Genomic DNA, 26285 nt, shown 5'->3' on the forward strand with positions numbered 1-26285 from the left:
TTGGAGCCAATGACCTTTCACTTTGAAGCCAAAGAAAAACAAGCACAAATTCTTCAGTCTTGCCAAGAATGGGGACTAGACAGATTAGCAGAAAGGCTGTTCAATACATAGTGCCCAAAGCCTTTCTGCACTCAAACCTGTGTTATATCTAGCATACTGCCTTATTTTGATGAAGTTTGTGTATGTCTTCCAAATAGACATGGTTGTGACCATTCTTCGTGATTTTGTGGGTAAAAAATGGAGGTTCCATTTTATCACCCTCTTTGTTTATTCTAAATGAATTCTAGAGCGTGTAGGAGAGGATGCGTTCTAGGCTTAGGATAGCATTCCTAGCCAATCTTGTGCTGGAACTTCCCACATTCCCAGGTATGTGTTTTGACTCTATTAGCAACACTTGACGTCATGATGTTCTCTGCACAGATACTAAGGATGTCGTCCTCCTCTCCGATTTCTTCCCAGGTGGGAAATTGGCAAGTGGAGTCCATGCAGTCTCACCTGTGGGGTTGGCCTGCAGACCAGAGATGTCTTCTGCTCCCACCTACTTTCCAGAGAGATGAATGAAACCATAATCCTGGCCGATGAACTGTGTCGTCAGCCCAAACCCAGCACGGTGCAAGCTTGTAACCGCTTCAACTGCCCCCCTGCCTGGTACCCTGCACAGTGGCAGCCGGTGAGTTCTAGGGTTACTCGGTATTAGTAATGTTTGTCTATACATTATGTGTTTACAGTATGTTTGTGTATACAACTCTGGTTCAGGGCAAAACTCTTCAAGGAGTTTTGTCCCATTAAAGGAATGTCCAGGGTCTATTCCTCTCTCCCTTCTTAGTACTCTCTCAACCTTATTCAAATCCAGATATTTTCATTATAAACATTATGCTCTTTCTATGGTCCCACACCAGTGTCCTCCCAAAGCAATTCAAGACCCAGCCGTTAAACCGAGTATATTCACAACAAAGTTTTTACCAAACTAAGAAAACATTTTTTAAAAATAAGGACAATGTGGTTGGTTTTCCACAAAGCTAAATTTGTTCTGAATTTGTGCCCTTATTCTAGTTTTTTTGCTGTTTTAAAACCCTAAGAGGCCAGGGTACTAGGCAATGACTTTTCTTTTTTTTTTTCCCCCTTTTAAATGCAATTACTTACCAAAATAACAGATTAGAAGTCAAATCAATTCCAGAATTTTTGAAATTTTGCTGGTCCTATGAATTCCAAAAGTCTAGGAACTATTGTTTTAAAGCAGAGGTTGACACACTGCAGCCCAAAGCCAGATCCGTCTCACAAGTAGTTATTGGAAATGAAATTTTATTTGAACACAGCCATGCCCATTCTTTTGACGTATTGTCCACGGCAGCTTTTGCACTGGAAGGACAGAACTACTTGGTTGTGACAGAGACCATTTAGCCTACAATACCTAAGGTATTTATTCTGTCCTTTTACAGAAAAACTTTGCTGACCCCACTCAAAAGCATACATAGTAATAACACAAACACAACTATTTTATCATAATAGTCTACCTAAAGTTAATATATATTTATCAAACTTTAGTTAAGTAATTTTTTTGCATGCCTTTAAAAAACAGAAATTTTAGATTATTTGGATAGAACCTTATTTTGCATTTCCTCTCCATGAGGATATCAGAGGTAGCTATAAAGTGACCACAATGGTCACAAAAAGTAAGCCTGAAAGGTGAGGGGGACATGCATCCCAATTTTACTAAAACGGTTTTTCACTTTCAAAATTATCCCGGTTTGGGCGCCTGGGTGGCTCAGTCGGTTGGGTGTCCGACTCTTAGTTTCAGCTCAGGGCATGATCTCATGGGTCATGGGATCAAGCCCCCTGTTAAGCCCCACATCAGGCTCCACACTCAGCAGAGAGTCTGCTTAAATATTCTCTCCCTCTGCCCCTGCCCCCACTCGCTCTTGCTCTTCTTTCCCTAAAAATAAATAAATATTTTTAAAATGTTTTTAAGTGTCCCAAAGAAAATGATAAATTATATGGTTATCCAATGGAGGAGGGAACATAGCAGCTTACACACCCTTGCCTTAGTGCTGAGAGGGGCTGCATCAGAGATGCTTTCCCACTATCACTTGGCAGAGCCCCTTCCCTCTCTCTGCCCATCTTGGGACTATGATTTAGTGAAGCACTCAATGAGTCAGAGAGTAATCAGTGAGCAAAAGTCTAAAATATAAAGCATCTGGAAAAAGATATTGACTATTTCCTTTTAGAGCTTAAATATATATGTGGCTAAGCTCATAAATACCATGCTACTATGTGATGGTTTGTGGAAATCAAGAGGACGTTATATATTTTGAATGCCTATGTACCAGTGTTCTGTTAAGAAATATTATTACACACCTAACTGAAGTTAATCCTCACAACCATCAGCGAAAAGTCAATTTTATTATCTTCGTTTTAGGTTTAAGGGAACTGAGGTTCGTACAGGTAGCAAATTTAGGGTTGGCCGTCACCCAGTTTTATGTGATCCTTTCCCCTATACCTCATTGTTGGAGACTACTGTGGCTGAAAGAACCATCAGGGATTGTATATGAGTCCCCTTGTTTTACACATGATGTAACTGCGGCCTAGATATGGCCTTGCCAAGATCATAAAGCCTGGTTGAGACCCCAGGGCTCCTGGTTCTAGTATATTTATACTGTTAGCTTTAACTAGAATGAATTCATGGCCTCAAACTGCACCACTAACTAATGCCAACCCTAAGACAAGACCAGGAACCAACCCAGATCAACCTCCACTGCTGTATTAAGTCTCTGTATTATTAACTCGTGTCTCTACAAGGTACATAGTAAGTTCTGGATAAAATGTTTATTGAATGACAAAATGAAATACTGGATCAAGAATATAACCCCACATTCCCTGAAAATTCTGACTTCGTATCTTATATGTTTGTTTTATGGTTATGGGTTCTAATACTGACCTAGCAGTGAAATGCCAACCTCTTTTTTTTTTAAGGTTGTATGTATGTATTTATTTGAGAGAGAGAGCATGCGAGAGCGGGGAAAGGGGCAGAAGAGGGAGAGGGAGAAAGAATCTGAAGCAGTCTCTCCACTGAGCACAGAGCCCGATGCAGGGCCTGATCTAATAATCACGAGATCAGGGGTTCCTGGGTGGCTCAGTCGTTAAGCGTCTGCCTTCGGCTCAGGGCGCAGTCCTGGTGTTCTGGGATCGAGCCCCACATCAGGCTCCTCAGCTGGGAGCCTACTTCTTTCTCTCCCATTCCCCCTGCTTGTGTTCCCTCTCTTGCTGGCTGTCTCTCTCTCTGTCAAATAAATAAATAAAATCTTTTTTTAAAAAAAGTAAAAAAAATAATAATAATCACGAGGTCATGACTTGAGCCAAAACCAAGAGTGGGATGCTCAACAGACTGAGCCACCCAGGGTGCCCCCCCCAAGCCTCTTTTTAATAGCCACACATGTTGCTGAATAGTGGCAGTGACCTATGACTTTTTTCTTCACCTTTTAGAACACATCCATATACATGACCTTTTTTGGTCTATTGCCCCACCACCATCACCCCCATACCAGTGTCTCCATTTAATACAGTAGATTTCCAAAAAGTCAATTATTCTTCCATTTTCCATCTCCTAGGCCTGTTAAGACACAAATTTATTTTGAAAACTTTCTCTCCTTCTTTCCTTTAGGGAGAGGCCTTTAGGGTTGAGTCACATTTAAGTCCATTTTTCAGATCAGGAAACCAATAGTAAACAGCCCTTTGAAGCCCATCCAATGAACTAGTAATGACACTTTATTAAGATGTTTTAAAAGTATCTTCTTTATACATAATACGTAGTAATTGTGAAATACATTCAAACATAATAAGAAATAAAGAACATAGAAAGTGTGTCTATCCTCTGGAGAAAACCCCCGTCAGGCATGTGGTGTGTAGGGTCTGTTTTAAGAATCCTTGGTCATTTTTAGGAATCTTTCTAAACCTAGAGGAAACAATAAACTATTCTTCTTCTATGCTTTCCTAGAATACTACTTTAGTTAAGCTTTGTTCGATAAAATCAGGTAATATTGACCACCTTTAAAGGAAAGGAAGTCATTGCTTATGCCATATGGTGAAATAAGTCAGGAGTAACTTGGGGAGCTCCAAGCTAATTGGCTGTTGTCTTAGGACCCCTGCTGTTGACGGTCTATTTGCCTGATGAGCCCTCTGGTTCCTTGGTAGTCCTTCTTAGAACAAGGGAACCTGGCGTGCGCTCATAGGCTCTTTTTTATTTGGATCTACTAGAGGATAGTGCTGAGGTCTCTAATCCTTCAACACCCACCTTATCGTCTTTCTTCATATAAAAGAAAAACAGATGCGGTGTCAAATGCTTCATTCAAAGGAAGCCATAATAACCTGATGAGCATTGGCTTTGAGGGGAGAAGCTCCTTCTTGCTCTTTGAACACTGGGCTACCACCAACCTCATGTGTACACTTTCCTTCCTGGAAAAAAAAAAAAGGCACTACTGCATGAATTGTCATTTGCTGGTAGAAATGCAACCTCGCTTGTCAAATGCAACCTCGCTTGTCAAATGCAACCTCCCTAGTCTTTTGTAGAGCATTTGCCTGACAACTGGCAAGTAGCCAATATTTACCCATTCTGCAGGTCTGGAGAGAGGACTAGCATGCAGTCCGGGTACATATGTTAAAATTTTATTTTAGAAACAAATAGAAATGAAACAAAAATCTAATTCTAGCTTTGGCTTACGGGGCCTTCTTTATTTCAGTTCAGTGACTTAATACTGCGCCCCTTGGTTTTTATCTCTGGTCTTGTGTGAAGGACTCATTTACTTTTATCAATTTAGCTTCAAGACTTTGTTGGTTTGTGTTTAGTTGGCTTTTGAAAGACATATTTAGCGCATAGGCATTCTGAGTCTTCTCTAATTTATTAAACATGCTCATCATCATCATCATCATCATCTTACTGTTGGCTACGTGTTACTTTATAAACACCTCACAAGGGATCATATCCCAGTGGTGTGTTACAGCACCATGCTTGAGAACCACTGTGATATATGCCATAATTCCATCTGAGACACTTTGATCATGACGGTATTCTGCTAGGAAATTTTTCAGTGACATTCCATTGCCATCTAGTAAAGCCAGATGGCTTAGTCAAGCCTCCATCCCCCTACACATCTGCTCCCGCCCATCTCCTGCCATGCTTCTCCCACCCCTGCATGTACAGTCCTGTCTGCCCCTGCTTCTCCCTGCCCACAGGCAGTTCCCCTCCCCTCTGCTGGTCCAACCGGGAGTCGTGCCTCTTCTACCAGGACTCCTCCGCTGTCCTTCTGCACTGAAGCCACGTGGTGTCCGTGGTCAGTGCCGCTCATTGACCAGTCACATATACTACCTTACCTGGATGGGCACTTCCCCATGACTTCTGAGTTAGACCATAAGGTCGATGGGACAGAGACCAAGTCTCAGTGAGACCGCATACCACTCAGAGCAGGTAGGGAAAGCATAGAGCATGGTGCTAGAAAGTTGCATGGCAAGTCTGCCAGTCTATTTGCTGAGCACTTGCCCCATTTCAGGACCTTTTCTTTTTAATAAGAGCAGCACTTATTATGTGTCAAGCACACTTCTAGGCACTTTACAGATTTAACTCATTTAATCCTCACTATCCTATGTGACCATTACTACTAACCTCCCCATTCCACAGATGAGGGGCACAGAGCACTGTGAAGCTAGCATGAATTCCAACTTCATGTAGCAGAATTCTTTCTACTGTTCTCACATTTTCTCTTCTAATCCCTACAGCAACCCTGCAAGGAAACAAGGCTTACAGAGGTTGTCCTTGTCCCGGGTCACATAGCCAATAAAAAGCAAAGGGGGCTTGTAGGCTTCAAAACCCATTCTCTTTTCCACTGTGCAATTCAACTTTCCCAAGACCTCTTCCCCATTTGCTCCAAAGTATTAAATTGTGAGGAAATCTGACACCAGCCTGAAAGTCAGCCGTTTACGTGCAAGTCACTGTTTGTTGCCTTATCCAGGGCAGTTAGTCTGCGCATGTTTCCTGTTGCTGCTGTAACGAATTACCACACATTTAGTGGCTTTACTACAACATGAATTTACTGTCTTCCAGCTCTGGAGGCCAGACTCAAATCAGCTTTACTCGGCTAACATCAAGGGGTTGGCAGACCCACGTTCCGTCTGTAGGCTCTAGGGGAGAATCCATTACCTTGTCTCTTCCAGCTTCTAGATGCTGCTTGCTTCCTTGGCTCATGGCCCCTTCTTCCATCTTCAAAGTGCTTCACTCCAACCTCTGATCCTGTCCTTTCTTTCTGACTCTGCCCTCCTTCTTCCCTCTTATAAGGACCGCTGAGATAACACTGAGGCCACCTGGATAATCCAGGTAATCTCCCCATCTCAAGATGCATGATCACATGTGTTAAGTCACTTTTACCATATAAAATAACATTTTCACAGGCTCCAGAGTTTAGGACACAGATATCATTGCTCAGCCTACTATAGTCTGTACTTAGATTATGGGCTGACTAAGCATTAATCTCTGTTGACACAAGATCCTTGAGATTAAAATCTGCCTTCTGCTATCACTCTGCTCACCACTCTCTGTGGGCTTTGCATGCATCAGTCTTCATTAATTATTATTCTAAAAAATAAATTGAAAAGAGAAATGAAAAGGGATAGATGCTCGAAGGGTTAACGGAAATGAATTAGGCAGTCCACTCTGAAGTGTAATTTATATTTCCCTGTATGACACATGTTTTTTGATTAGGATTGTGTCCATCCGACTGTACACACATATTGCACACATCCGTGCAGAGACTGAAACAATCACCATGGCCTCTGTTTTCTCCCTTGCTTAAAACTGTGATTACGTAGCCATTTCCCTATAATTTTTTTTTAAATCAGGGTTACAGTACAAAATGCCTATAGTGTAGCCGTATGAGAAGTCATATGCGAGTAGAGTCCCTGCTAGTAATATGAAGAAAAAAGAGGAATTTTAATGACAACTACAAATGCTTGAGAATTCTTTTTTTTTTTTCTTTCTTTCATTTTTTAGATTAAAACACACACACACAGAAAAGAATGACTTTGGTCTGGATTTGAGGGCTGAAGACTGGCAGAAAGAATCAATTGAGTCATCAGTTTTGTTACATTCCAGTGACTAAAATATAAATCCTCATCATTTAGAAACCATGCTTATTTAACATGTTGTATCCAGGGAGAAAAAAAAATCATTACGATGTTTATCTCATTTTTAGTCGTTGTTTTATAAGAAAATGGACACTTGATCCTTTAGAACCAACAGTAAATGTAAGCAAACAGAGGTTAGAAGTAAAATTTCACACGTGCAGTATTTTCATTTTTATTTATTAGCAAAATGTTCTTTGTAACAATTGCCCTGGATTTTAGCGGGTGTGCAGCCCCATGTTTCATATGGTAACAGGAATATTAAACCCAGAAGAAGCACTGTACTTCCAGGCAATTCTGATCCACAAGATGGCTGGGGTAGAAATTTTGTCCTCATTTAATCATTTTGAACAAGATTCCAGTCCTCATTTTCTTTATTTCTCTGCGCCCTAACTCACTGCGGCTCATTTGACCTCTGTTGTATACCAAGCACTGTCTCTCGAATTGCCTTTCGATCCTCTCAGTCTCTCATATCACAAAGTCACCTCAAATTCCAAAGGTCTAACACCAAGCTCAAGAACACAGCTACCCACCACCTTTGCCAGCAGACCCAGTCTTCCTTCCTGGGTCACGCCATCTTCAAGCACGTTCTCCAGCCCATTGCCTTGATTCCAGTCCTCACAATGAACCAAACCATTACAAACAGCCTTTCACTTAGTGTCCCTGCTTTGTCTTATTTCTAATCCATTGTGCCCCAACTTGGTATCAGTGGTTCTTTACTACAGGCCCTCTGTTGAGCCTTTAAAATATTAACGTGTGCTGAGGGCCCCCAAATAGATGGTATGGAGTGTTATTTAGACTCATTGGACTGTGAAACCTTTTCTCCATGGTACACCTATTAATATCTCACGGGGCCATACTTTCTAGAACCCATCAGCCTTCATTGCCCGAATCATTTTCTACAAACTGGATCATGTTACCCCCTACTTTAAAATCCTTAATGACACCCTATGGTCTTGAGGTTTTGTCCAGATATGCCCAAGGCCCTTCAGTTTGCCCCTCACCCAACTTCTCAATCTCGGTTTCTGACTGCAACTTCCCCATGAACTCTATGTTCTACCTTCTCAGGTCTCCTCAGAGATGCCATGTTCCCTCACACCCTGGGTCTGTGCATACATGGTGCGACCCTGCCAGCACTTCTCATCTCCCTGGCCAACCCCTCATGGGTCCCCTCCTCTGTAGAGCCTTCCCCAATTTTCTGTAAAGGCTTAATTGCCTCTCCTCTGTATTCCCCCTTTCTAAAACCGATCACATCTGATAATACTTTTTTCCCCCTCACTGGTCTGCAAATACCTGAATCTTAGTAACCAGTTTTTAGTCATCTTAAACTTCCAGCACCTAATACGGTGCCTGGCACTCGGCAACTACTTAGTAAGTGTTAGGTGAAAGAATGAATGAATGAAAAACTACAAGCAGAGCATGTTATGTTGAAACTAGAAAGTTGACCTTAGAAAGAACATAAATGTCACTTTGTGTTGGGCTCAATAATACGACTTGAGGGACCAAGGAAAGGAACTCAGCACTCAGTAAATGAAGCTACCAAGATGAAACAAAGGTGTCAATACAGGCAGAATTTATTAGTGTGCTGATCATGGGAAAATCTTTAAAAATACAGGACACTCAGGCCACTGTAATTTTGTATAGAAACATAACTTTTAGGGGCACCTGGGTGGCTCAGTCAGTTAAACATCCAGGTCATGATCTCAGGGTCATGAGATCAAGCCCCACATGGGGCTCCACACTCAACACGGAGTCTGCTTGGGATTCCCTCTCCCTCTCCCTATGCCCCTCCCCCCCAAGATAAATGAATCATAAAAAAAAAGAAACATAACTTTTAAGTACTCCCCTTATTGTATATTTTTTACTTTCTTATAAAACTTATGAATCTATGACCTTATTATCATGAAAGACATACAGCGGCAAAGATAAGCAACATAAATAGTATTTTTTGTTATTTCTTTTATGTATGGCACATATTTAAAAATAATCTCTCTTATTTTTAAGAGATCTACCTCTTCATACCACAGTATCATTTTAAATGATTCATAAAGGCAAACATTTTTCATTTAGTTTTATTAAATTTCTCTTGCTGTTCTCTTTTTAAAATTTTCTTCTTTCCATTCTGCTTCTCACTCCAGAACAATCTGCTTCATCAGGTAATCTCAACAATGTCCACAAAGTTGTCACAGACTTTGGAAACTTCATTAATTTGAAATTTTATCTTCGGCTTTTAAAAATGTCTAAAAATACCATTTCAGCAATGTCAACACACCAAGGAAACTTTTTGAGCGAAGAGGAGACAAGTGTTTAAGGGCCAACTCCCTGACGACATTAACTTAGCTAGAGAGTTGCGACCATACCTGGAGGGTCACAGCACCCAGCAGAGCACATGCAGCATCTGGCTAAAACCCGCTGCTGACTTACTTAGAAGCAGCTTCTGGTTAATGATAAAACAGCTCAATAAAAGGGGGATGTTCAGCCCATCAGCTGGATGTGTGTGTCATATCTTTGAAACATCTGGATTTGGGGATCTTTCGTTCATCCAATCATCAATTCAACAAACATGTATGAAGTGCGTGTTCTTTGCCAGATGCTACACTAGGCACTGGGGAATAAAAGAGGAGTGTATTCCCTTTTATCAAAAGATGCATAATCCTCTGTGCATGCAGGGAAGCGGGGAGGGGAGGTAAATTGCAGGCACATAAACAACGAGCCCTCATAGGAGACACGCAATACCCTTCCAGGTTAAGGCCGGGTGGGAGGTGACTCATTCTTTGAGCCTTTGAATGGGGCCTTCCAAGATGTGTTAAAAGTTTCTGGGTAGGCATAAAGGCAAAGGGCGCTGCTCACAGAGTGAACAAGCTGATCAGAGGCCTGAGCAGAGAAGGCATTTGTGTGTCCAAGGAAGGGCACATTGTCCCCATGGCAGGCCAGCAAGGAACAGTGGCTCGGCAGCTCAGTTTGGGTTCCAGCGTGAGCGCTCTCCGGGGCATTCTCACGAGTCTGAACCTTACCCCCTGGGTGCTAGAATTTCCCAAAAGTCTTCTGTATAGGTCAAATTCCCAAACACTAAGTTGATTTTCTTTACGTTCTGTCGTAGCTGCTTTGTTACCATGTGGTCACAGACTTGTCACGGTGCAGAGGGGAATCCCCTGAGGGTCTGTCCCCTAAATCAGGTCCTATCTGCCAAGGGATGACCTGGCTAGGTTATGTTTCATGAACGGTCACCCTCTGTAGCACAGTTTTATTACATTGCCACCCTTGAAATAAGACCAATGGTTTCCATCATCTGTTTCCTCAGTTGGAAAGAGAGAAAATTAACCTGCATTTTTCCTTACTGCCGCATTCACTAAGAAGCACTTCCTGAGCGGCTTGGATCAAAGAGCTCTTCTTATGCAGCTTGACTTGTTTGGGGAGCATTTATTCAAAGTGAATGGAAGCCATGTGCCTTCTTAGATATTTAGAAAAAGAAAACTTTAGCCATCAAGCATTGAAGAGCTCTGTAGTCCTACAAACCCAACCTCACTAGTGAAGTGCCTAAAACATCAGTCACCGGGTTGCAGAAACTTCAAGAACATGTTCTTTATGCCTCACAGACTCAACAGGACCCATGGGGAATTTGTGCATTATAATCAAAGGATTAGAAGAAAAGCGGTTTGATGTAATTTTGAGGTTTAGGGGGATAATGATTTTATGAATCAGCTATTATTTCTCTTCAAGAGGATGTGAGGGCGATCTGGCTGCGACATCTGTCACCCCATTGAACGCCAGGGTTGATTCGGCTGATCTGGCTGGCTAGGCGGGTGTCCCCTTCTTCCCTCACCGCTCCATGTGCGTCCCTCCCGACGCTGCGCGCTCGGTCAAAGAGGACAACCTTCCCCGATAGAGGAGGACCGTTCTTCGGCCAAGGGTATACGAGTAGCTGCGCTCCCCTGCTAGAAGCTCCAAACAAGAAATATACACTGCATTTCCACTACAGTGTAGATATATTATACACCATACCTAAATGTCGTATTCCTCCAGCGTCAGTTACAAAATGTCACTCTACTGTTTAGCTCATACCCTGATCACTTTTTTACTAAGAAAAAAAAAATCATTAATTTTAAAAGAAAAAAAATTAGAGAATGCATGGAAGAAAACTAGAGATGGAGACATCCAATTCTAAGGTCTCTTATTTGAGACGTAACACTATCACACTGGGGGAAAGTTTTGAATGCAATTCTCAAACATGAATATGAGCAACAAAAGAACGAAAATCCCTTCCTTCATAGAGTTAAAAGGATAATGGATGATAATTTCCAAAGGGACGAGAGCTATTTAAAAGAGCTATTTAAAAATAAAAAATAATAAATAAACAAAAGGAAATTAATAGAATAGAGACTACTTTGGCTTTCCCAGCCTAGGAGGTTAAGGATGGGTTCTCCAAGCAGGTAAGAATGGAATTAAACCTGAATAATTAGAACCACTCAGCCACATGATGGTGTAGGGGGAGAGTGGACCAGGTGGAGAGAAGAGCAAGTGCAAAGGTCCTGTGGGAGAAACAAGCTGTGAATGTGGGAGAAACCACACACACACACACACACACACACACACACACACACACAAAACCAGTGTGGCTCAAATACACGGGGAACGGGGAGAATTGTATGAGATAAGACTGCAGAGGTGTGTCACGTTCTTCTTGTTCACTGCTAGAACCCAGAACCTAGAACCATGCCTGGTATTGAATAAATTTCTGTCGAATTAATGAATGAAGTTAAAATTTGAGTAAGAGAGTCTCTCCTTCAGGGCAGGGACCAGAACATGGAGGGCTTTGCAGCCCAGGGTTCCAGGAGTTTGGATTTCATTCTTATCACAAGGGAAAGTCATTGAAGGCTGTTAAGCATGGGAATCTTACGATCTGATGTATGCTTTGCAAACATCATTCCTGCTCCTGTGTGGAGAACAGACTTCCACTGTTCTTGAAGATCCGCTCTGCCTTCTCCACCTGGGTCACAGGAAGCTGACCTGTATAGACTCTACCCCCTGGCTTCTCATTGTGTTCAACCAATGGCATTTTCCGCAGGCTATCAGAAGGAGAGAGGCTGTTTTCAAGTTGAAAACATATGCCACCCATATCCTGCTAGGACCTAACTGAGAAAACTAGACACTGGTTAGGAAGCTTGTAGTAGTCTAAGCAAGAGATGATGATATCCTAATTCCTTATTTGTTGCAGAGGTAAAGCTTATTTATTTTGGGGGGACATCTGGAAGTATTTGCTCATGGATTGAGTGTCAGGGAAGATGTGGTGAGAAAAAAGAAACCCCTTTCCTACATTTCTGTCTTGGATATGGCACCATCAGGTAAATGGGAAGACTGAGAGGAGAGCAGATCTGGGGCAAGATTGGAAGGGCAAGGTCAGAAGTTCCATCTTGGACATATTTAGGTCCGGATGCCTGTTTGCACTTAAGTGGACATGTTGAGTAGGCCAAGGGGAGAGGTCAGAGCTTAAGATTTAAATTTGTGACTCACCAGCATAAACTTTGTTTTTTCCAAACAGTTACAATTTGAACAAAATTACATTAAGTTCACGGAAGAATTTTAATAATTCATAGAATGGAAACAATTGTGGAGGGGCTCCTGGGTGGCACAGCGGTTGGGCGCCTGCCTTCGGCTCAGGGCGTGATCCCGGCGTTGTGGGATCGAGCCCCACGTCAGGCTCCTCTGCTGTGGGCCTGCTTCTCCCTCTCCCACTCCCCCTGCTTGTGTTCCCTCTCTCGCTGGCTGTCTCTATCTCTGTCAAATAAATAAATAAAATCTTTAAAAAAAAAAAAAAAGAATTGTGGAGAACACAGTCCCCAAGTTTGGCAAATTTTAGGAATCAGTAATCCACATGGTTGTATAATTATAGAAGAGTCCTGAAGAAGGGCTGAACAGTAAAGTTATAACTAATCTGATGATAGAATAACTGGGTGGTTGGAAGTGAGGGTTCAACAAAAATAAGGGAAGGCCGAACCTAAGAAGTCATGCAAAAGACTATAAACCCAAATTTAAAACTTTAGCTGTCTGTATAACAAGAAGGCATATTTTAAGTAAGTGGAAGTCTTAGCCACTAATTGAAATTCCCCCAACCACCAACTTCAAATTCCACAAATATTTATTGAGAATTTATATTCGCAGAAGGCACTATGCTAGGCAGTGTGGGTACAAAATGTATTGCAGAAGTAAAATCCTTTGAGACTTTATTGAACTGCTAACTAAACGAGAACTCAAATTAAGGTTCGCTTTTGTAATCAATGAAAAGGCCAGGGAGCCATTGAAATGAACGAGAGAAGCCAAAGGCCTGACCCCCTCACAGCTTGAATCATTAGCTCTGAGGCTGTAGATTTGTCCTCAATTAAGGCTGAACAACATGCTAGACAAGCCCTTGGAAGGAACTGTTTGGATCTGTGATGGGTGACAGCTGGCTTCCAGCCACCTCCTCCAGTCTACCTCCACACTCCGCTTCGTGGCATAGCCTAGAAGCCGTGTTCAAATGTAGCTTTTAGGCTCTGAGATCAGTGGGTCTAGGGAGAACACATTTCCAGGGCCACCACAGTGTAGATGAACTGTTTGAGAACATTGGTGCCCAACCTGGATCATCGACCCACCCCATCAGGGATAGTCACAGAGTGGGGGCTGAGCATTGAATTGCAAAGCACCGCCCCTCCAGGGGGGCAGAGAGGGTGAGACCAGGCTCTGGCAGGCTTGGTGCGAGGAGGCCTGGGGCCCTCAGCAGGAAGCAGCAGCAGAATAGCCTCCCCCGGCAAATGGAAAGCAGCCCCTACAGCCACCGGAAAGAGAAGCTGAGCTCAGGCTCGTTCTCCAGCTGGGTCCACCATTCCCAGCCCGGAGCAGGTGTTCCATAGGAGCTGGGTGAATGAATGTTGCACAGAATGGAAGGAAACCAGTTTCTACCCCGTGTGGCCTTCGTTGAGTCACTTCTCTCCAGCGTCAGCTTCTTTATCTGTAAAGTGGGGTAAGATCGACCTCATTGGATAGTTTCGCCTTTACCATTTGCCTTCTTTTTATTCAGTGGTTAGGTAGTTGAATCCAGCCATAAGAAAAGACTTTTTTTTCCTTTGGGATTCAGTAAGGTTATTTTCATACCAAGCTTTTTAATTTTTTTTTAAAGATTTTATTTATTTATTTTGACAGAGAGAGACAGCCAGCGAGAGAGGGAACACAAGCAGGGGGATGGGAGAGGAAGAAGCAGGCTCCCAGCGGAGGAGCCTGATTGGGGGCTTGATCCCAGAACGCCGGGATCACGCCCTGAGCCGAAGGCAGACGCTTAACGCTTAACGCCTGCCACCCAGGTGCCCCCAAGCTTTTTAAATTTTAAATCCAAATAAAGGTTGCTCACCACTGGTTTGAATGGTTGGAAAGCTCTAGCATTAAAAGCCCTGACTAGGCAAAGTTGACAGCTTTTTTAACTTCATTATCCAGTCTTTCTGTGCCCTACAGCCACTCACAACGGCAAACAAAGGGCAGGTTTGCATGGGCGGGATCCAAACAGCCACTGGTTCTAACAGAGGCCCCCCTGGGTTGCACGGGCCCCTCCCCATTTATTTTATTCCCATTGGAAATGGTGGAGGGGTGGAGAGATGGTTCAACTGGAGAGATGGTTCTCAGTCCTGGTTGCACAGAATTACTTGGGAGATTTGTTATTTTTTCATTTTATTATTTTTTTTATTATTTATTAATATTCATTTATTATTTTTTTCATTTAAAAATCTGATGCCTGGGACATCTTCCCAGAGTTTCTGATATAATGGATCTGAGATCCATCTAGGCCCCAGTACTTTTGAAAAGCTCCCAAGTGATTTTAAAGTGCATCCAAGGTTGGGACCACTAAGAGAGGGTGACAGCTGGGCCACAACAGCATTCTGACTATACTCAGTGTATGACTATCCTAACCTTGACTGTGATCACAAATCCCCCTTGCTGTTCCAAGTACAGCCCCCTGAGCACAGACACACACACACACACACACACACACACACACACAAGTTCTGAGAGGCCCCTGCTGCAGCAGGAGCTACTCCTTCAGCAAAAACTCTCGGGTTTGCATAGCCAGGCCTAAGCTCCCAGCGAGCCGAAGGGCAGCAGGTGGAAGGGAAAGCACTATTCTGGAAGAAAGCAAGGCACTCCCTAGAACACTGCCAATAAAGTATCCCCAGCACAGAATACTCATCAGTTGCTGATCTAAAAATGGCGAAAGGTTAGATCCGACTAAAAATGACAGAAAACCCAAAGCCACAATGGCTTAACTAAGCAAGAACAATATTTCTCGCTCATATAAACCCAGACTATCCAGGGTCCGTGCGGGGGCGTCACAATCAGGAAGATAGACTGTTTCCATCTGTTTGCCTATCATTGTCCAGGAGGGGAGGTTCAATTTTAGCCCTCATGTTCACATTCCAGCCAGCAAGAGGGAGAAAGGGAAGGGGGGAATGTCACCCTCGTTTTGTGGTCTTCTCCCTAAAACTGCACACCACCCTTCCATGTATATCTCATTGGCCAGCCCTGAGTCACGGGGCCAGGTGCACCTTCAGGGGAGATCAACAAAAATTGTCTGTATGCTGGGAAGTCATGTGCAGCTAGAAATTGGGGTTCTTTTGCTATTGCAAGGGAGGGGGCTACTGGGACAACAGCCAACAGTCTGGACCTGAGAGCGCCTCCCTTCCCCCTCATGCGACTGGATTGTAACTATTACATGTAAACAATGGGCTTGACTGGGGTCCCACTGAAAACCACTGAAATAAGACTATTTTCCTGTATCCCAAATTCCAGTGGCTCTAGCTCCCTCCCACTGCCTTGAGAACTCACCAGTCCTACAAGAAAAGTGTTCCAGGGGGGTTCTTCAGGAAACCAGGCCTTCCATCTAATGTCCCTCCAATAGGCTAGAAGGGATGTTTCTCCTTAGAAAGGCCTGCCTTTTGTGCCGATTAATTCCTGCAGATTTCACTGATGGCAGGAGCTGTCTCCTGTTCCTTCTGGAAGCTGCACAGATTACTTTCACTGGGTCGTAAATATGTTTAACACCCTATTATACTAACCTTTTAAACCAGTTGTCTTGGGTGGCTGCAAATCATAGTTTAGGAACAACTCTCTATGATTTAGAGGCCCCTGAAATTCCTAGATGCTCCAGTTAAATACTTGAAATTAAGACTGGAAGGTGTAGATCTTGCTTCAAAATTCATTTCGAGGAAAGGAAGCAAAATCCTTTGGGCTGGTTCTTAGGTTTTCTTCTTCTTCTGTTGTTTTTTCCACTCTTCACTCAGCCCATAAGGATTGGCAGTCAAACCTACCACTGTCCTATGTTAAATTGACTTTCTCTTCCTCCTGCAGTGCTCCAGGACCTGCGGAGGGGGCATCCAGAAGCGCGAGGTTCTTTGCAAACAGCGCATGGCTGATGGCAGCTTCCTGGAGCTTCCTGAGACCTTCTGTTCAGCCTCGAAACTGGCCTCCCAGCAAGCCTGCAAGAAAGATGACTGTCCCAGCGAGTGGCTCCTCTCTGAGTGGACCGAGGTATGTATGCTCCTCAGAAGGAGATCCTGAAAGAGACCTCAGGAAGAAAAGGAGGCACCCCAAACTTACACAAACAGAAAATGAGAACAGAACGAAATAACCCTCCTAGCATTATGGAACAGTATTTTTGTAACCAGTAATACCACAATGTGTAACTAGCTGTTAACTAGGCTGTGGGGACCTGAGGTAAGCAGCCAGCCCTTACTCAACAATCAGAAGCATGGAATTGTAAACGGGCTCCTCGTGGAACAAAACCAGGCCTTGTTTGGCCCAGAATTCTTAGAAGACTGTGTTGTTCTACCTTTATCCCCACACCCACCTTCCCGACCTCCCGGCAACTCCTTCTCCCAGATGTTTTTAGTCTCTCCTCAGGAAGGGCAAAGCCTCTCTGGCTATTCCCTTCCAAGTTCCTGGACAATAAGGAACATGATTTATTAGGAAAAGAAGGCCAGGGGGATCCTGCCTCTTTACTGTCAGTTTCCTGGCTCCAAGACGTTAACAACTTCCCAGCAAGAGAACTTGATTTCCCCTGTTGCTTGCATTTGGGGGGATGATTACATCAGCATCCACTATTCCTGACTTGCCTCATAAGTTAGGGATATACCCCCAACTAGCCTACTTTTCTAAATAATTCCTACTCGAACACTAGCATAAATTAAGTCGTTTACACCCAGCTTTAACTTGTTTTCAGCCCCTATACCACGCAGTGAATTGCCTACAACTCTCCTGGCTTCAAAGGCGTGGGTGTCTCCCCTAAAGAAGTCCCCCCAAAACTATTGCCTCATAAGCAGATTTAGCCAAGAACGGAAACGCCATTCCTGAAGTGAAAATCTTTGTGTTGAAAACGGATTCAAGACCCTGGCCTTTCTTGCACTGAACCATTTGCACTGGCCTTGCTGAGCCCCTTGCCTTCTCGGTGTGGTTGTGTGTATACGGGTATGTTGTATGTCTACAACAGGATGGGGCTGCCGTGGGTTGAAACCCACCACAGGGACACTTGCTTCCACAGAGGGAAAAGCTGCCCCTGAAAAGTAAGGTGCCACCTTTTTCAATCTAGGTTCTTAGAGTTCTTGCCCCTTATCACCTCACATAGGGTTCACTCAGATGGCGTCTACTAAGGGCATTGCCAGTGTGAGTTAACCTACATCACCAGAGGTTTTGGATTTGGCAATAAAATTGCCTTCTGGTGGGATCTCACCCCAAATGCCTCAGAACAGAAGTAGGTATGATTATTTTTCTCAAATTTTGGGAACAATTTCCTTTCAGCAGGATAAAAGATTAAAGCATGTAAAATCTGAGTGTGTGTGTCTGTGTATGTGTGTGTGTGTCTGTGTGTGTGCATGCGGGAATGTGTTAGTGCCAGTCTTCCATGGAATGTCGATTTGGGGTGTGGTATTCTATGGGAAAATCATAACAAAACGAACAGCGCAGCAGAGTGCACTGATAGAGTTGCCAAGTGAGTGACCCTAGATGAAGACTTCCTCCCAGGGCCATGTTGTAAAAGGTGTCCTTCCACTAAGTCTGTCGGTGATAGTTGCCATGAGTGGGATGCTGAGGAAGGGACTTGTGTGTATTCTAATTGTCCTTCCATGTTCCTGGAGTTTGTGGCCTCTCGGCACATGGGGCACAGAGAATTCGGAAAAAAAAAAATCCTTTAGGCCTGTGGATTTGAAGCAGGGACCCTTGCAACTAGGCACTAAGAAAAGGAGACTGCTGAATTGAGGTCCTCTGGGGCCCATTAAGTATCACGGACCTTTAGAACGGTGTTGTGTGTGCTTAGGAGTGAGACTCACAGGGGCGCCTGGGTGGCTCAGTCGGTTAAGCATCCGACTCTTGATTTTGGCTCAGATCGTGATCTCAGGGTTGTGAGATCGAGCCCCAAGTCGAGCTCTGCACTGGGTGTGGAGTCTGCTTAAGATTCTCTCTTTCCCTCTCCCTCTGCCCCTCCCCCATTGCTTGCACACATGCACACATGTGCACGCGCGCTCTCTCTCTCTCTCTCTCTCTCAAAAAAAAAAAAAAAAGATTAAAAAAGGAGTTAGGGGGCGCCTGGGTGGCACAGCGGTTAAGTGTCTGCCTTCGGCTCAGGGCGTGATCCCGGCGTTGTGGGATCGAGCCCCACATCAGGCTCCTCCGCTGGGAGCCTGCTTCTTCCTCTCCCACTCCCCCTGCTTGTGTTCCCTCTCTCGCTGGCTGTCTCTATCTCTGTCAAATAAATAAATAAAATCTTTAAAAAAAAAAAAAAGGAGTTAGACTCACAGGCAAACTTAGATTTCAATCCTGACTCTGCCACTTACTGGCTCTATAACCGTGGGCTTGTTACTTAACCTTTCTAGGCCTCTGTTTGTGTATCTGAATACTGGAGATGATAATGTCCACTCATATGGCTCTTGGGAGGCTTCAGTTAAATGAGGCATATGAACTACTTTGTGCCTAGTAAAAGTTAGCCCTAGTATTGTTATGATTCCCTTCCACCCCTGCTCATTGTCAGGAGGAGAGGAAATAAGAGAAAGTGCTTATCTTGACTGGCTGGACCCAGGGTCATGGCCTAGGCTTCCCACGGGCTTTCCCAGTCTTCCTCGGAAGAGGAAGTTACACTTTGGGAAGTAGGACAACTTAGCCCTTATCCACGGAATGTTCTTAGGTTCTGGGTTATCTGGGTTGATGAATGGAAATTCCAAACATTGGGGAGGGGCTGGGAATGGTAGGAAGTAGGAAGTAATCACCAATTCACTGGGATTCAATTAAAGCTGGCACCATACAAATGTGCTGGGGGGGGGGGCATTCATGGAGCCTCCAGTTGGCCCTGTCATCCCAACAGCCCTTGCCTTGGCTCTCTGACTGAGTTGAAACACACATTCCACATCCCCCGCCCCCAAGACTCCCCTTGGAGAAGGACGACCTGGATGATCTATGGGTGTTTTTCATCCTCAACTATCCGGGCTCAATCTTACAGTTACTGCACAGAATCCCTCAGAGACAGAATTAAGCCAAAATTTTAGACACTTCAAACAAAATTACTTTCAGATCCTATTCTGAGAACAAGACCCCTTAAAAGTTCTTACCTCTCTACAAGAATTCCTTGCCTCTCTTGAAAGAGTCGGCTATTATATGTTTTTAAATCATACTTTTATGAAAGTCATTTCCCCCAAAAATATAAATGAAATTAAGGTCAGAGTAGTCAGTTTTAGAGTTAGAAGGAACTTAGAAGATCCTATAGCTTGGTTGTTCTTTTAAAAATTAAAGCCACAGAAGACTTTTTTCACATGAAATGTTACTATGAAGCCAAGAATCTAAAATAGATAAAATCAGAGCTGTTTTGGTTGAAGTATGGGTTAGGGTCCCAGATCTCCATAGGCTGGATCTCCAGATCACCTGCAAAGCCCTGAATCACTTTCTCAACATAGAACCGGGTTTGAAAATCCCTACTCTTGCTTAGTTTTATTTTAGAGATACGGAAATTGAGCCTCAAGAATGAACTAGACTTGACCAAAATCATAAACCCATCTTTGGACACACAGTCTTTTTTTCTGCTTGGCAGCATTAAACTGACCATGCTTTTAAATTTTCCAGGCTCTTTGCCTCCATCCCACCTAATCCCAGGATTTGGTGCTGTCATTTACAATAAAATAAGGGATGGGTGGGATCTGGAATCCACGGTCATCAGGAAACAAAAGCAATGGGTTTCTTACCTCCATTTTCTGCATCTACAATGTCTTTCAGGGTGGCGTGTATCAGAGCTCATTGCATGGAATAGCTCATTTCAGTGGGTTAGCATATACAACTTGCAAATATAAGATAATATTTTTTGGGTTTAATGTCATTTTTCAAGTTAACGTGGCGCACTGCCATGACCCTAGTTCAGGTCTTTATCATCTCGAGCCTGGACTACTGTGTCAGCCTCCTTAACTGACATCCCCGCCTGCCATACATCTCCTACTCCCTTCCCTCCCGGACACTGTTGCCAGATTAACCTTCTCAAAACACCTCTTTCATCATTTCACTCCTCCCTCCAATGGCTCCTCACTGCCTTGTGGACTAATTCCAAGCCTCCTGTCTGAAAATTAAAAGTCTCCAACGTCTGGCCCCAAACTACCTCTTGAGCTCCTGACACTCTCGACTTGTTCCCTCTGTTCAGTCAAACTGGTTTACTCTGCCCCCCAGGCCTGCCTTGGATTTTTGCACTGAACTCTTCCACCTCCGTTCTGGATATTCCCCTGCTTCCCATGCTTATCCCCAGTTTCTACACCCATTCACACTCTACCCATCTTCAAAACCTAGACCAGGAAATCATTAGTGCTCCATCAGCATTCAACCATCGTTAGCATTAATTTTATAATACTTCACTTGTCTTGTAGTTTTATATTTCTACTAAATTCTTATATTAACAGCTGTATCGAGGTGTCATTTACATACTATAAGATTCAACTTCACATTATGTTTTCAAGGTTTATCTGTTTACCAGTTATCCAAAAGAACAACATTCCTTTTGTGGTAGAATAATAGTCCGTTATATAGATAGATCATATTTTTTGTTTATCTGTCCAGTCAGTGGACATTTGAGTTGTTTCCTTTTTGTCTCTGTTGAACATTCGCATACAGTCTTTGGATGGATGTTTGCACTTCTCTCGGGTAGATACCTGTAAGTGAAATTGCTGGGTCACAGGATAAATTTATGTTTATCTTTGTCAGAAACTAGCAAGCGGTTGCCAAGAGGTCTGTACTATTTTATGTTGCCACCAGCGATATGGGAAGGTTCTAATTTTTCACATCTATATTTATAATAACATTTGTTACTGTCTGTCCTTTTTTTTAATGGCCATTCCAGGGGATATGAAGTGGTATCTCATTGTGGTTTTGATTTCTATCTCCCTCATACGGTATTTCATTTTAACAATGCATTTGGATTTCCCCCCCACTCATTTGATGACAGCTCCTTGAGGTTACAAACCACCTTGCGCCTTTTTTTTCTATAGTATCTAGCACCCTGCCTCAAAGTAGATACATGACAATTATCAGATGCTTGACATTAAAATAGTATATTTATGAAGGAATGAGGAAAAAATTAGCATCAAGGGTCATTTCTGTATGTGAAGTTTAAAATATATTATCTCATTTAATTCCCAACCTTACAAACTAAGTGTAAGGAGTGGAAACAGACTCTGAGTTGCCAACTGGTAAAATACTAAGCTGGGATTGGAATGGACTCGACTCTAAACCTCAGGCCATATAAGTAAAAAACAGGTAGAGTGTCTGCAGGAAACTTACGGGTAGAAAAAAATCTTAGAATGTGGTTTCAATGTGGACATGTCTTCCTACCATGTTGTATAATTAATATTTCTGTCTCTCAGTGACTGTTGATCTTCCAAGCAACTTTTCTCACATTTTGGTGAGTTTGGGAGCCCAGACAAAAACCCTAGCCTCTAGTTCCCTGCATTTACATGCACGTGGTCCTTCTTTCCTCACCAGTGTTCCACGAGCTGCGGAGAAGGCACGCAGACTCGAAGTGCCATTTGCCGGAAGGTGCTAAAAACCGGGGTATCGGCTATTGTCAATTCCTCCCTGTGCCCTCCCCTGCCCTTCTCTTCATCCATCAGGCCCTGCATGCTGGCAACCTGTACACGTGAGTATGTCTGAGCTCTGGGGATGGGGAGGCCGGACCCACCCAGAAGCAGCTGTGGTCGTGCGGTAGCCTTCCCTAAACTCAAGACTGGTGGGAGATTATCAGGCAGGAAAGCCCAGGGAGGGCAGCAGGCTGGTGAGCGCAGCTGGAGATGGAAAAGGAATCTTAATTACACGTGGCCAGGCGGAATTCTCTTCTCTGCTGGAAAAACAGTTTGCAGGGGGTAGAGCAAAGTTCACTCGCTGGCATACAGAGATCTGGAAGCCGGAGTCAGTATATTACTAATGAAGTCTAATGTCCACTCTGGGGTTTTAAAATGCTCTAAACAGATTTGTTCTGTTTACTATTAATCCCTAGAGTTGTAACACCTGTGGGCTCTCCTCCCCCAGTACGCTAGGGCCCTGATGCTCTGCAGAAACCAAAGGGGAAACGTCGAAAGGGAGAGATTCTCCTTCCCTTTGTCCTCTGCCTCTTTTTATGATGCTTGCTTTTTCTTTTTTTAAATCCTTCTAATGAGAGGAACTGCCTTTCCCCTGGCATCCCCCTCCATCTAGAACCTGCATCTCAGCTTCTAGGAGTAGAAAGCCCCAGCAGGGCCATAGCCGGTTACCCCACTGCACCACATTAGTGGGTGTGTTGTTTTGCGGGCGGCTTGATGGTCCTCAGCTGGTAACCACTTCCCCGGACAGCCCAAGTAAATTCAAGCCGCTTTCTCTCCCTCTTCCCTTTCACGTCCCTCCTCTCTCCTTCTCTTCGCCCTCTCCGTTCCCTCTCGCTTGTCCCTGTGTTCACTCTCTTTTTCCTCCGCCGTCCCTTCTCCATCCGCCTGGCTTCCCTTCCATCCCCTCCGTTGCAGGGCCCGGCCGGCCGGCCACCAAGCACAGCCCTCACATCGCGGCCGCCCGGAAGATCTACATCCAGACCCGCCGGCAGAGGAAGCTGCACTTTGTCGTGGGGGGGTTCGCCTACCTGCTCCCCAAGACGGCGGTGGTGCTGCGCTGCCCCACGCGGCGCTTCCGCAAGCCGCTGATCACGTGGGAGAAGGACGGGCAGCACCTCATCAGCTCGGCGCACGTGACCGTGGCCCCCTTTGGCTACCTGAAGATCCACCGCCTCAAGCCCTCCGACGCCGGCGTCTACACCTGCTCGGCGGGACCAGCCCGGGAGCAGTTCGTCATTAAGCTCATAGGAGGCAACCGGAAGCTGGTGGCCCGGCCGCTGAGCCTGAGGAGCGAGGACGAGGCCCTCGCGGTGAGGAAGGCCAGCCCAAAGGAGGCCCTGCAGACCCACAAACACCAGAACGGCATCTTCTCTAACGGCAGCAAGGCTGAGAAGCGGGGCCCCGCCGCGGACCCGGGGAGCCGCTACGATGACCTTGTCTCGCGGCTGCTGGAGCAAGGGGGCTGGCCTGGGGAGCTGCTCGCCTCGTGGGAGGTGCAGGACTCCACGGAAAGGAACACGTCGTCCGAGGAGGACCAGAACTCCGAGCAGGCCCTCTGGCACCTGCCCTTCACCATGGTGACCGAGCAGAGGCGCCTGGACGACATCCTCAGGAACCTCTCCCAGCAGCCCGAGGAGCTTCGAGACGTCTACAGCAAGCACCTGGTGGCCCAGCTGGCCCAGGAGATCTTCCGCAGCCACCTGGAGCACCAGGACGTGCTGCTCAAGCCGTCCGAGCGGCGCATCCCGCCCGTGGCCATCCCCCCTCATAAGCACGTGTCTGGCTTCAGCAGCTCCCTCCGGACCTCGGCCGCCGGGGAGGCCGCGGGGGGCTCTCGGCGGCCCCACCGCAAGCCCACCATCTTGCGGAAGATCTCAGCAGCCCAGCAGCTCTCGGCCTCCGAGGTGGTCACCCACCTCGGGCAGACTGTGGCCCTAGCCAGCGGGACGCTGAGTGTGCTTTTGCACTGTGAGGCCATAGGCAACCCGAGGCCTACCATCAGCTGGGCCAGGAACGGAGAAGAGGTGCACTTCAGTGACAGGTGAGCCTTGCAGCTGCCGGGTCTGGGAAGGGAGGGGAGCAAGGGGCCACATCTGGCCCAAGGCACTCGATTCCCTGGTTCCAAGGGTAGGGCTCAGAGCTCTGGGCCTGGGCCTTGGGGATGGCATCCTGGGTTTCCAGTTGTCTTCTTTTTTTTTTTTTAATAATATTTTTTTATTATGTTAGTCACCATACAGTACATCCCTGGTTATTGATGTAAAGTTGGATGATTCATTATTTGCGTATAACACCCAGTGCACCATGCAATACGTGCCCTCCTTAATACCCATCACCAGCCTATCCCATTCCCCACCCCCCTCCCCTCCGAAGCCCTCAGCTTGTTTCTCAGAGTCCATAGTCTCTCATGCTTCATTCCCCCTTCTGATTACCCCCCTTTTCTTTATCCAGTCTTCTTTTAATACCAATAGGACTACTGGAGCAAAGATAGGGTATTTAATTTCTCTAAACTGTATGCTGTCCTCTTTATAAAGTAATAGCAACAATGCCTATCCACCCCAATCCCCACAGGGTCCCAAAGATTAATGACATACTCTCCAGATAGCTTTGAACTTTTGGCAGAAAGCTATCATTCCAGGCCAAGGCATTATTACATTACCACTCCGTGAGATGGACCACTGAAAAGTTATACATCAGGACACCGTCTCCACGTGTGTGGTCCCCCAGGGCTGGGGAGAGAGTGCAGCCAGCACCTGCTGCTCCCTGTGGGTGAGCGCATCCTCTGTCTGGGCCCGACAAAGCTGTTTGTTCCAGAAAGCTTCTATTCCCAGTCAGACCGGTGATTAATTATCCTAATATCTCATGGTGTCTCTGTTTTGATGTGTCATTACCAGGATGACAGTATGTATTACTTACTGGTTTCCTTGGGCCACAGCCATTCATAGTGTAAAATCAATAGTGGTGGTAGAAGTTAGAATGATAATATTTTTGAACGCTGTATGCCAAGAACTGTGCCATAATTCCCGCATCCTTTCTCTTTTAGTCTTCATAATGGCCCTGACGACAACAGTGATGGCTTGCATTAATTGAGTAGTGACCATCTGCCAGGCAAATGCGGTCTTTCTGTGTTTGTTTCTAATTCTAACAGTAGGTACAGTTTTTATGCACACTTTACAGAAGAGGAAACAAAGCCTAGGAACTTGCTAAAGATCTTATTTATTAGGTGGCAGAGCCAAGGTAGGAGACACAAATAAGACGGGCAGTCAATGGAAGAATCCTATACACTGGGTCAGAGAAGGCTCTTGAAGGTCCTCCAGTCCAGAGTCCTCATTTTAAATTTTTATCTGCTCGGAATCCATGGAGAATGCTCTTTTCATTACAGGTAATCTTAAATACTATTATTCGGCAATCCTCATCCCTAGTTCACTCGTTTGGGGTAAGGAAAGAAAGCAGCTAGGCAGTTTGCCAGGTTTATTTACTTATATGTAACTGCACTTGTTATTCTAACAGTGTCCCCAAGGCCCAGGTTCACATAGAAAATCAAGGTTTAGCAGCTCACCCAAGAAGATCACACTTTCGTAAGAGTCGGACCAGGGATTCAATATCAAGTTTATTTGAGTCCAAAGAGAACACAGTTCTGTCAACTCTTCTGAGACTTGGTGAACAAATGTGACTTTGTCCAGCCTGCCCACCTCTTCTGTGCCTTTTGAAATGTCAATAACATTGCCTCTCAGCCTTAGTACTTATAGACCAAATAACTTTAATAACAACAATACTAAGTATTTTTCCTGTGTCCTCTTACTATATGCCAGACCCTGTGATCAGTGCTTTAAGGGCATTATCTTATTTAATCTTCAGAAATAACCTTATGGGGTAAATGCTATGATTGTTACCACATCAACGATGAGAAAGCTGAGACACAGATGTGGGACCCACACAGAAGCACTGGAGACAAGGTTTGAATGCAGGATTCATATGCCAGGCAGTTTGAACACACACCTTGAGAACCTC

General features: G+C 44.8%; 1 protein-coding gene across 5 annotated transcripts in view; it reads left to right on the forward strand.

The window, feature by feature from the left end:
* Positions 1-26285, forward strand: part of ADAMTSL1 (ADAMTS like 1) — an 878957-nt gene that overhangs the window by 728560 nt on the left and 124112 nt on the right. For all 5 annotated transcript variants that reach the window (XM_044386899.3, XM_044386900.3, XM_057313473.1 and 2 more), the window contains 4 exons: positions 460-670; positions 16534-16713; positions 22183-22336; positions 23193-24318. In XM_044386899.3, the coding sequence (XP_044242834.3) occupies positions 460-670; positions 16534-16713; positions 22183-22336; positions 23193-24318 (1671 nt within the window). The remainder of the gene's footprint in view (positions 1-459; positions 671-16533; positions 16714-22182; positions 22337-23192; positions 24319-26285) is intronic.

The sequence above is a fragment of the Ursus arctos genome, unplaced genomic scaffold (assembly GCF_023065955.2).
Source record: "Ursus arctos isolate Adak ecotype North America unplaced genomic scaffold, UrsArc2.0 scaffold_18, whole genome shotgun sequence".
NCBI classification, from domain to species: domain Eukaryota; kingdom Metazoa; phylum Chordata; class Mammalia; order Carnivora; family Ursidae; genus Ursus; species Ursus arctos.